Raw genomic sequence first — 12,611 nt, 5'->3', positions numbered from 1 at the left:
TATATTTATTTATTATTGTTATTATTATAAGTTTATTAATGTCTAATATTATCATTAAAATTATTTTAAAATCTAATATCACCATTATTGTTAAGTTCAATTAAGCATTGTTAAGTTCAATTAAGCATTCAGTTAAATTCATTTCAATTCAATTTCGAGCAAGAAGATGTGTCCAAACATATATTTACTTTTTCAAAACGCGTGCAACACACGTTCCACATGACTTACTTTTTTTACAACTAATTGATTAATTAATTATATTTTACGTAAATTGATGGGACTAACTAGAAATTTTATGCAAAATGATAGACTATGAAAACATTTTAAAAGTTCAAAAAGTTAATCCAGCTTTTTAGATTTGTGAAGAGTAAATGATGTATTAAACCTATATATATATATATGACAAACTATATTATCATATAAAAAAAAATTGGACAACTTGTTATAATAAAATGTAGCTATATTCATTCTCTCAAATCGCAAAGCGGTAAATATATGAATTCATTCTTAAAATCTATATATAATATAAAACAGTAACGATGGAGCTGGGGTGTCACTTCCTCCTTTTTTACTGATAAAAAATATAATAAAAAAGGAGCCCCTAGTAAATACCTAGCTTAGGGTAGGGGTGTGGTCAGTTGTCCTCCTTTCTATGGATTTGTTATTTTGGAATGTTAGGGGTGCGGCTAGCAAGGCTACCCGTATCCATATTAATGATCTTATTAAGCAGTTTAATCCATCTTGTTTTGCTCTTTTGGAAACTAAGATTAGTGGTGAGAAAGCAGATGAGGTGGTTAAGAAGTTTAAGAACTGGCACTGTGTTAGATCGGAGGCAACTGGCCGGGCTGGGGGGATTTGGCTTTTTTGGAGGCCAGATCGGATTCATTTTGATATTCTTAGCATGGATAAGCAGTTCATTCATTGTAAAGTGAGTATTTCCGGCAATACTCCCTTTTTTATTACCCTTGTGTATGCTGACCCTATCTTGTCTAATCGAAAACGGCTCTGGGAGGTTCTCTATTCTATGAGTGTCAGCATTTCGGAGCCCTGGTTTGTGGCGGGTGACTTCAATGATATCGCCTTTATGAGTGATCAGAGAGGGGGATCCAATCATTATGTTAATCGCTGTCTGCATCACAAGAATAGTATGGATTTATGTGGGCTTTCCGATCTGGGGGCTTCTGGTCATAAATTCACTTGGAAGCGTAATAATACTTTTGTTCGATTGGACAAAGTCTACGCTAATGTTTTAGCTCTAACTTCCTTCCCCGAGTGCTCTGTGTTGAACCTCCCGTTCCGTCATTCGGATCATTGTCCTATTTTGTTTAGACTTTTGAGAGGTAAGCATCCTAAGGGTAAGAGACCGTTCCGGTATCAGTTGGCTTGGGAGTCCCATCCTAAGTTTAAAGAGTTCGTTCATGAGAGTTGGAGACCTCATTCGTATGTACTGCAAGCTGCTGAAGGGTTCAGGAATAAGGTGCAGGGGTGGAATAGGAATGTGTTTGGGCATATTATCAGAAGGAAGAACAAGTTATTAAAGAGGATGGAGGGCATTCAACGCAGGTTGGAGGGGAGGTTTGATCATAGCCTTGAGGGCCTCCTCAGAACCCTTCAGAAGGAGCTGGAGGCTGTGCTTAGGCAGGAGGAGTTCCTTTGGTTCCAGAAGTCTCGGAAGTCCTGGATTAGAGATGGGGATCGTAATACCAAATACTTCCATCTCTCTACCCTGATCAGAAGGCAGAGAAATAGAATTGAGGCCATTAAGGATTCTAATGGTGATTGGGTTTATGAAGATGAGGTTATTCGGAACTTAGCCCTGGATTTCTACAGAGAGCTGTTCAAAGAGGAACCTGTTCTTTTGGAGAGGGCTCACTCTATTGCTACATTTCCTTTAATCAGTGAGGATTGTAGTCAGGAGGCCTTTCAACCTATTTCCCGAAAAGAGATTGACCAAGCTATCTTCAGCATTGGGGCTTCTAAAGCTCCTGGGATTGATGGTCTTCCGGCGGGCTTTTACCATAAGCATTGGGATGTAGTGAAGGAAGGCATCTATAATTTTGTCTTGGGGGTGTTCAGTGGTTCGAAGGATATTGAGCTGGTTAATAGAACCCTCCTGGTTCTGATTCCTAAGATTGATAAGCCTTCTTCCTTTTTGCATATGAGACCTATCAGTCTTTGTAATGTTCTTTAGAAAACTGTTACAAAGATTGTGGCTAATAGAATCCGTGGCATTCTTCCTGCGATCATTTGTCAGAATCAGGGTAGCTTTGTGCCTGATAGACAAATGATGGATAATGTGGTGATCGCCCAAGAGATGGTCCACACGATGAAGATTAGGAAGGGGAGGAAAGGCATTGTGGCTCTGAAGCTGGATTTAGAGAAGGCCTATGATCGAATTAATTAGGATTTCTTGATGGAGAGCCTTGAGAGAGCTAGAATCCCGGACAGCTGGAGAAGTTTAATTAAGGTATGTATTTCTTCTCCTGTGTTTCAAGTTATGGTCAATGGGGATATGTCGGAGGAATTTTCCCCGGGCAGAGGAATCCGTCAGGGGGATCCTATGAGCCCTTTCCTTTTTGTTATTGCTATGGAGAGGCTCTCTCACCTGATTCAGGATGCGATTGATAATGGGAGTTTCCACCCTGTGGCGATCAACAGCTTCTGTCCCCAGGTGACTCACTTATTCTTTGCAGATGATGTCCTTATCTTTCTTGAGGGTAATGAGGAGCAGTTGAGAGTCATTATGGATATTCTGGATTGTTTTTGTTCGGCCTCTGGGCAGAAGCTTAATATCCAGAAATCTAGGATGATGTGCTCTAAGAATATGAATCAGAGAGTCTGTAAGAGATTAAGTGATCTCTCAGGTATTCCTCTTACTGATTCTCTTGGGAAGTATCTGGGCGTTCCCCTCCATAGTGAGCGTGTGTCTAAAGGCTCCTTCAAAGAGACTTTGGATAAAGCTAATTCGAAGTGTGCCACTTGGAAAGCCAAGACTCTGTCTCTCGCTGGCTGCCTCACGTTAATTCAATCTGTTAATTGTGCTGCTCCCAATCACATCATGCAGGCTTGTAAGCTTCCGGATCCTGTGCTTAATGATCTTGACAAGATTAACCGTAGGTTCCTGTGGGGGGAAGCTGCGGAGGGCAGGAAGATCCATCTTGTGCCTTGGAGTGAGGTTTGCCAGCCTAAAGATTCTGGGGGTCTGGGTATTAGGAAAGCAAAGGACAATAATAAAGTTTTATTAATGAAACTCCTTTGGCGTATGTGGCAAAACCCCTCCTCTCTTTGGGTTCGCCTCCTTTGTGGTAAGTATCGGAAAGACAAAATCTTCGGGGGCCCGAAAGAGAGAGTTGCTAATTGTTCCTTCCTCTGGAAAGGACTTAGTGCTGTGTTTGATGAGTTCTGCTTGGGAGTTGGCCTGGAGGTGGGGAATGGTAAGTCCATTAGTTTCTGGTTTGATAACTGGATTGGGGATAAACCGTTAATTGAGGTGTGTTCTTCCCCCCCGCCTAGTGATATACGCAACTGGAGGATTGCCGATGTGGTTGACTCGGAAGGGGACTGGATCTGGTCAAAGTTTGATACTTTCTTTAGCCTTGAGACTCTCCTTAGAATGCGGGGAGTGAAGGTGAGTAATCAAGAGGAAGACTTGGATAGGCACTGTTGGGCGCTGACTAACAATGGAGTTTATTCTTGCAAATCGGCCTTTGAAGCTTTCTCTCTCTTTAGATCTGATCCTCCCTCGGATGTGTGGAAGTCGATTTGGACCCTTAAAGTTCCTTTCCGTATTAGGAGTTTCCTGTGGCTGGGCATTAAGGACAGGCTTCTTACTAATTCGGATAGGCACAGAAGGCATTTGGCTGATTCTGGAGCTTGCAGTAGATGCAGAGGCCATATTGAGACTTTGTGCCATGCTCTAATAGTAAAGAGGTTTGGAGGAAAATTCTCCCACACCATATTTTCTCTTCCTTCATGGCACATTCTGAGGTCGACTGGTTCTCTGATGGTGTTAGAGGAAAGTTGCTTCCATACATGGAGCATGGTGACATTTTCTTTGCTATTATCTGTCACCAAGTTTGGAAATGGAGAAACGAGGAGATTTTTGGAGATAAAACTGTTTTTATGACAAACTTAGCTGATTTCTTCTCGAAAAAACTTTTCTCTATTATCGATAGTTTCAAAGGAGAGTCCCTTGCCAGAGCCTCTCAGTGTTGTGATGTCCATCTCGTGGGATGGAGCAGGTCAAGAGAGGGGGTTGTGAAGCTGAATACTGATGGTTCCTGCCTCAGTAACGGTAAGATTGCGGCTGGAGGTGTGCTTAGAGATGTAGGGGGCGTCTGGCTTTCTGGGTTCTCCCAGAATTTAGGGTTGGGTTCTTCCTTTTCTGCGGAGCTCTGGGCTATTCTTACTGGAATCAATCTTGCTAAAAGGCTGGGTATTAAGAGGCTCTCTGTGGAGTCTGATAATTTGGAAGCAATCAAAATGATTTCTGAGAATCATTCTATGGGTCTTAACAGTCGCAACCTCATCAAAGCTATTATAAGGCTTTGCTCCTCCTTTGAGTTCGTAGAGTTCAGACACATTTTTAGAGAGCAGAATTGTGTTGCTGATCGTTTGGCGGCGGCGGGCCATGAAGGGACGTTAGGCGTTACTACCCTTCCTGTTTCCCCTAGTTTCATCTCTCATCTTCTCTTAGAAGATAGGATTGGGGTTAGCTTCCCTAGGCTAATTCCTGGGTAGTTTGTTGTTATTCGTTTTTCTTTTCCTTTTCTACCAAAAAAAAAATTATATTTATTTATAAAAAGATTATTTTATCTGTACTATATCTAAGAGTTCTACAGAATTTAAATTAATCCCTAAAATCTCTCTAATTCTCTGCATATCTATATCTAAAAGTTCTACATAATTTAAATTAGTCCTTAAAATCTCTCTAATTCTCTGCATATCTATATATAATATAAAACAGTAACGATGGAGTTGAGGTGTCACTTCCTCCTTTTTTACTGATAAAAAATATAATAAAAAATATAATATATTAACTTTAGTTATATTATTATATTGATTTATAAAAAGATTATTTTATCCGTACTATATCTAAGAGTTCTACAGAATTTAAATTAATCCCTAAAATCTCTTTAATTCTCTGCATATATATATCTAAAAGTTCTACATAATTTAAATTAATCCCTAAAATCTCTCTAATTCTCTGCATATCTATATGTAATATAAAACAGTAACGATGGAGCTGAGGTGTCACTTCCTCCTTTTTTACTGATAAAAAAATATAATATATTAACTTTAGTTATATTATTATATTGATTTATAAAAAGATTATTTTATCCGTACTATATCTAAGAGTTCTACATAATTTAAATTAATCCATAAAATCTCTCTAATTCTCTGCATATCTATATATAATATAAAACAGTAACGATGGAGCTGAGGTGTCACTCCCTCCTTTTTTACTGATAAAAAATATAATATGAAATATAATATATTAACTTGAGTTATATTATTATATTTATTTATAAAAAGATTATTTTATCTGTACTATATCTAAGAGTTCTACAGAATTTAAATTAATCTCTAAAATCTCTTTAATTCTCTGCATATCTATATCTAAAAGTTCTACATAATTTAAATTAATCCCTAAAATCCCTCTAATTATCTGCATATCTATATTCTATATATAATATAAAACAGTAACGATGGAGCTGAGGTGTCACTTCCTCCTTTTTTACTAATAAAAAATATAATATATTAACTTTAGTTATATTATTATATTTATTTATAAAAAGATTATTTTATCCGTACTATATCTAAAAGTTCTGCAGAATTTAAATTAATCTCTAAAATCTCTCTAATTCTCTGCATATCTATATCTAAAAGTTCTACATAATTTAAATTAGTCCCTAAAATCTCTCTATTTCTTTGCATATCTATATATAATATAAAACAGTAACGATGGAGCTGAGGTGTCACTTACTCATTTTTTATATCATTAATTGTAATTATTAATTATATTTTTATTAATATTTATATATTAAGATGAATCCGTGCATCGTTCGGGTCAAAAACTAGTCGGTTAGTAAGATGAGTCCAAAATCAATTTTGAATGGATATGAATTTGACCCTTTATCTTCTCATCTAGAATCAAATTAGTCTAAAATAACACTAAAATACAATTGATGGGTAAATATTAAACACATCATTTCACCATATTGACATATGCCATTTAAGACTTAAAATGATCCTAAATGCCAAATTGAAAAACCAAATTGATACTCTAAGACCAAATTAATACTCAAACTTTAACCAACTTTAGGATCAATCTTTAATTCGTAAATATAAATCAGAATATGCGAACCAGACAAACACATACTTGTGCACAAGTAACTTCAGGATAAGTCAATTTTCGTAGCAGAAGTGCCTTCAACATTCCAAATAAATTCATGTTAAATTTATTTGCTATAAGATTCTATCCAACCAAATTAAAAAGTTATGTCAAACTAATTTCCAGCTTAGTGGAGAAACGTAGATTATTAAGTCATTATCACCAATATCAGAATCTCTCAAAAGAAGCACCAAAGAAACCGAAATCACAAAAAGAAAATTCTTAAGTTACAAAAAGAATGCATGTCAATAACGCAGGAGTCATTTGAATGCTCTCTTTCGTTGACTACAAACACATCACCTGACCTAAACAAGTCTTTGCTAATTTCCATAAAAGCTAACTAACAATGCACCACCATTCTTTGCATGCTCTGCTCTTTTTCCTTTTGTCATCATTCTTTGATTGGTGACAAAAATTAAACAAGATGAAATATATAGCCAAGGATCACCACCACCACACAATTACGATTTCTTCATCAGATACCCCAAGATTATGCCAAGCAACCCAACGAAGATCACAAACATAAATGACACGCCACTTCGGTTTTTGTTGCTTTCGCGCTTTAGAAGCTCCTGCACGTGGTAATTTGTAAATTTGAGCTATCCATAAATAAAAGATTGAGGAATTGTGTACCAAAGTAACAAATTCATCAAACCTAATTATATTCAACTTAAATTTTGGGAAAATCATGATGGATGCGGACAAAGGGAAGGGAAAGGTTTGATGGTGGATAATAATAATAATGACAAAAAGGAAAATCGAGGAAAATGAGCCGAGCAAACAAATGCATATCAATACAGAAAAGGCTATACAAATGGTAAAGTGGACCTAAACAACCATGTATCAAGAAGCATAAACAGATCACATACTTATCCATCAATCTCTCAATAACGAATTTATTTAGGTATAATAAACTAGCTGCTAGTAAAGCCATTCACCCAACAAATAACATATTTATCCAGGTTTAACTTAGTATTCCTCTCCTTTTAATTTCAATATTCTAAAGGCAAAAAAGCAAGACACTTCTGGAATATGGATATTGCAATCTAACTTTGACCTAATAGCATAAAGAAAATAAGAAAACAGAATTTGGGTGAAAAAATATAATTTACAGATGATAAGGAGAAAGAGAACATCTAAGCTAATTTCCAAGAATACACATTATTTAAAACAATAGCATACAGATAAATTTCAATGCCCAAGAGGGCCATAGAAGAAATTTAGTCCTGTGAAAAAGCTATGACCAAACTAGAGGACTTTTCTTGTCTGTGTGGAAAGCAAAGCCAGAAGTCACTGAGCACCCACCATATATTTTATCCTGTTTGTCTGTCTGCTTAATACATATTTTAAAACACAGTGGTGTTCACCTAGTTAGTGACTGATTGGTCAATCATAGTTAGATCGAGGCTTATCAGAATCTCACCTTCAGATAATTTTAATCTCCATCTTAGGATTCTAATAAGCCTAGATCTAAAGGTCACTAACACCACTGTTTTAAAACAAGCATAGTTAATTACATCACAAGAAAACTACAATTTTTATTCAAATGCACAGGAAAGAAAAGCGCAAATACTTCACAGATACTAATTCATATTAAGAATTAGCAACCTTGGGTATTAGTTTGATATGGTAGAACAACAAACTGCCAAAATTATAAGGGCCAGCGGCAAGATAGTTCGAGTGCCAGAAATTTGATTTGAGACTTCAAGAACATCAAGCATTTATACCAGGAATCTGAATGGTAAGCTTTAAAAGTAATCCACCTTTATGTAGAGATCCTTTTACTCTAACTTCAGGCCTTTTTGTTTTATAATGGATATTTTCAAGGTTTTATTTCGGTCCCAAGATCATAAATACTCCAGGACATATCTATATGTCTGGAATGCGCTATAACATCAAGTTGTGAGCAACCTACATTTTTAAAAGAATGGTAACACAGCATCTCTGGTAAAAATTATGTTTCAAAGGATTATGAGAAGAAACAACTCTAGACACATGCATGTCACTTCTTGTCAATGAATGGCATTCTCTGAGCCAGTAGCGTTTATAACACTAGGGAGAAAACACTTGCCCATTTTTCCCAAGTGTCATCATTTCAGAAACTGAACCCAAAATGTAACTACTAAAATTAACCTGACCACTATAAGATTCCCCTAATCTATCCTTCATATCCACATCTGACTTTCCATAAAGGATTCACCAAATTCAGCCATGAAACAGCCACTGATATCACAAAATTGAAGGAAGGGCCTCAATTCTGCTAAGTTCGTAACCGTCCCAATAGCCTAGCTAAGGAAAGCTATCACCTATTCATTCTTGAAGACCAATTCCCTAATTCAAGTGTTCTAATTGAATAAAAAAAATTACCAATGTGATCAACAAGAAATTTAAAACATATGAACAAATGCATGTAAGAAAAAGGACCAGGCATTACTCAAGCTATATAGACAGATCAGCAAACTATTTCCCATCAAACAAGAAGAGCACATTGAAATTTAGAAAATTTGACCCTAGAACAGCATGCATTAATAACTAACCATTTCCTGACGAAGCCTGGATTGCTGTTGAAGTGCAGTATTTTTTTCATCAGTCAGCTTAGAAATAAGAGCTTTTGCCTGCAATCATACAAAGTAGAGACAAAATTATATCGTATGACCAACACAGAACAGACGTACCCAACTATAACACCCACATAGCCTGTAATTCAGTGCAAGAGAGATGTGAAAAGTTATAGCGTAAGAAAAAAATGTAGATAGAAGCATGTCACTGTAAATGTAGTCTGTAGAGCTTTATGATGAAGATGTTCAACATGACTTTCAAGAGACACTACCAGTTCTAAGAGGAGACAATAAAACAATTCTATAAGGTTCTTTGAAGAGAAGCCACCAATCAAAATAAGACATAAAGTAGGGTGAACAAACAGCTGGAAGATAAATCCACCACCAAATTCAAGAACCTTTTCCTAGGGGGAGAAAAGCAAATGTCACTCAGAATATCTACTCATTCACAATCATAACCAGTCATAACCAGATTGAAATTTGATCTTCACTTTTCCCTTTCTATTTAAATGCAACGTTTCATGATAAAAAATTATCTTTAAAGAAGGATCATGTATTACCAAATCATGGTACGATCAATTCAACCAACTGGAGGTTTAGAATCTATAACACCGCAACTGTAATAAATATTAGCACGCAAATAACTATAATAAACATAAGTCACATGGCAAATGACTTGCATTTATATTTCAAGTGCAGCTCTAACATTAAATTGTTAGCAGGTAGGCAATGACATGATATAGGGACAACAAATCTGCTACAGCATCACACCTGATACTATAAGCCAGTTGAAGTTTTCATTCATTGGTTTGTAATCATACAAGTTTGCATCTATACACCAATAACTAGCATCTCATATCAATGTCCAGACTGGCAATGTCATTATCATTTTCTTGTATTTTCTTCCATCCACACAGAAATCTCACCACAGAGTCACAATGCAACAGGATAAAACTACAAACTATAATCCATCCTATTCTAAAGGAAGCAGATGTACTATCTGATTCTAAGATCAACTTGGCTGCACCGTTTAAAGTAAAAACTTGACAGCTTGGAAGTTAAATACAGATGCCTCTGCTTGAGTTGGTTAGAAGCTAAAACCATCTTACAGATTTTCTATCTACAGGTCCTTAACTTTCACAACCTGTGGCACGTGCTTCTAAAACAGGTATGTTCCTCTTTTTGTGTAAAAATTAACTCCCTCCATCTCGACACACTTAAATCATGCATACTTGTAAGCTTAAAACAATAGAAAATTATGCTAAATTTGAAGTTCTAGTAGTTGGTTGATCAATTTGTATCAAACAGATGTGATATTACTTCAATTAGGCCAATGAACCCATAAATGCCACACCTTGATAACACAAACAGAAGCCTAAAACAAGGAAAAGCTGTAGCCTAGGAGCCAAATAAGCAACTCCAAGCCAGAAAATAGGACTATTACAAATTGGTCAGTTAATATGAAACAACACTCAACTTGTAACCAATAAAGATTAACTTAATACAAGTCTAAAAAGTATTTTAGCAGTTGGCAGCAAGCTCAGTATTTTAGTTTATAAATTAGTGAAATGATAAAGTGATAGTAACAGAGGCAAGGAAATGCATGTAAAACCAAACCATGTAAAACAAATACCAAACACAATATACTGTGGAAGCTATCAACCATAGCATGCAAATCCAAGATGAAAAAAGATGTGTAGCAATTTTACCTCTACAGTTTTTTCTTGTGGTTCAAGCCGCTCAAAAGATTTTGCAGCCTTCATTCACCAATAAAAGAATCTCATCAATGTCTTTACACAAAAAAAAGATATCATATTTGGAAGTAATATAACATGAAGGGTCACTTAAACTACTAACATTAGAAAATTCTACGCCATTTGCATTCCCATTGTCTGACATGGAACCCCTAGGTGAAGATCCTTCATCAGAACCTTCTGGAACAGGAGAAGGGGGTTGAGGTGGAGAAACATAAAGCACTCTCAATTTGCACTCTTCAACAATATGTCCTGCCTCCTTATTGAACTAGACAACCAACATCAATCAGTAATAATCTCCAAACAATTGCACCTTCAAAAACACATACGTAAAACAAGGGTATTGACCAATTTACCATTTCTGCATTGATATCCTTTGCAGCTGCACCATCATGTGTTTTCACACTCTGAAGCAAAAACTTATCCTTGCATTGCATGTCAGCAGGAGCCTCCTTTTGTGCTTGCATTGTAACTGAATGACAGCCAAATTGTCAAGTTACAACAACCCATAATTAACTCATTAACCATAAACTACGAGTAATAAAAAAAAAAAAACAATAATATGAGCACCTATAACATCACATGTAGACCGAGGCAACACAATCCCAGCATTTGGTCGGACGCAATACTTCTTAGGATTCGTAGTCTTGACCTAAACATATAACAATTATCAGAGATTTCAATAGCCCAAAAATGCCAGTAAAATCAAAACCTTAATATAAGGGTAAAAGAATCTATGTTTTCAATTCGAGATTCGAGTCTCCACTGTATGTGCCATTAATAACTGTTATTATGCAATTTACCACTGATTTTTTTTCTGGTCAATAGTTACCAGCTACCACTGATTTATATTTTGTACATAAAATTAATTTCGGTCCCTATTTTGCAACATGGAAAAGCTCTGAATAAAAACAAAACTCATTCATTTTTCTCTCGCTTTTCCCCGCAACCAAACAAAGAACACAGCATCTTTCTAACAGAAAACTCTGATCCATGGAAACAACAAGAAAAACAAAACCACCGCTAAAAAAGTTGGGGAATAAATACCTTAAAAGCAACATAATTATCTGTTTTATTGGACAATTGAAGAGAACAAGAGATCTGCTTCTTCAATTCAACTAATCCAAAAGAAAATTAAAGAAGAGTTAGAAATCGAAGAAAACGGTAGAAAAGAAAACAGATCCATCAAAACTTACATGGAAATTTGAGCTCTAGAGGTTCGATGGAAAGAAGGTCTCCCGTGCTCATCTCGAAACAAATTTGAGTGGATTTTTTTGGAAATTAAAAATTTCTCAAGTGGAAAAGGAAACAAAAATAAATAAAACGAAATAAAAGTAGTTTTTCGAAAGAGAGATACAGAGAAGATCCGGAAATATATGAGAGTTTGTGGAATCTGTTGATTGAAAAGTGATTTCGAAAATTAGAATGGCGGAGAGATCGAGAGTGCGAGAAAGACAAGAGAGAGAGGAGGAAATCGGGAAAATGGAAAATTTATGATGATGTATGGGACTACTGCCTTTCTTTTCTTTTTTTTTTTTTTTTTTTTTTTTTTGTTTTAGTCCTTTTATATTTGGATTACAAAATGTGGTGGCAAAAAGCATCCTGAGGCCTCTGATCTTTCATTGTTTGGTGCATTAAGCCATCGATCTTTTATTTAGACACATTGAGCCCTTGATCTTTCACCATTTGGTGCATTAAGCCCTCGATCTTTTATTTAGACACATTGAGCCCTTGATCTTTCATATATGGGTGTATTAGGTCTTTCCATAAATCAATTAATATATAGGTTTATTAAGGGCATGTTTGGTTAGGTTTATATAACTGCAACATTTTGTATTTTCTCTGGACACTGCAACATTTTAGAGCTTTTCATGAAAAGCTTTTTTCATGAACAGTTGTTTGTAG

At 35.9% G+C, this 12,611-nt stretch overlaps 1 protein-coding gene across 1 annotated transcript; it reads right to left on the bottom strand.

Annotated features, from left to right (window-relative positions):
- Positions 1-6,525: 6,525 nt before the first annotated feature.
- Positions 6,526-12,219, bottom strand: LOC136210528 (vesicle-associated protein 1-2-like). The gene is made up of 8 exons (XM_066001819.1): positions 11,903-12,219; positions 11,754-11,824; positions 11,277-11,358; positions 11,063-11,178; positions 10,810-10,974; positions 10,662-10,709; positions 8,932-9,009; positions 6,526-6,966 (listed from the first exon to the last, which is right to left on the bottom strand). The coding sequence occupies exons 1-8, from the start codon at positions 11,952-11,954 to the stop codon at positions 6,856-6,858; spliced, it is 723 nt and encodes a 240-aa protein (XP_065857891.1). The 5' UTR covers positions 11,955-12,219; the 3' UTR covers positions 6,526-6,855.
- Positions 12,220-12,611: the final 392 nt, after the last annotated feature.

Source organism: Euphorbia lathyris, chromosome 1 (genome assembly GCF_963576675.1).
Source record: "Euphorbia lathyris chromosome 1, ddEupLath1.1, whole genome shotgun sequence".
NCBI lineage: Eukaryota > Viridiplantae > Streptophyta > Magnoliopsida > Malpighiales > Euphorbiaceae > Euphorbia > Euphorbia lathyris.
This window is presented reverse-complemented; position numbering and strand designations above follow the sequence as displayed.

Coding starts and splice junctions, on each gene's coding strand:
- LOC136210528 (XM_066001819.1), bottom strand. CDS start 11,954: ATGAGCACGGGAGACCTTCTTTCCATCGAACCTCTAGAGCTCAAATTT. Junction 11,359..11,753: donor ATAATTATGTTGCTTTTAAG/GTATTTATTCCC, acceptor TTATATGTTTAG/GTCAAGACTACGAATCCTAA. Junction 6,967..8,931: donor CCAGGCTTCGTCAGGAAATG/GTTAGTTATTAA, acceptor TACCACGTGCAG/GAGCTTCTAAAGCGCGAAAG.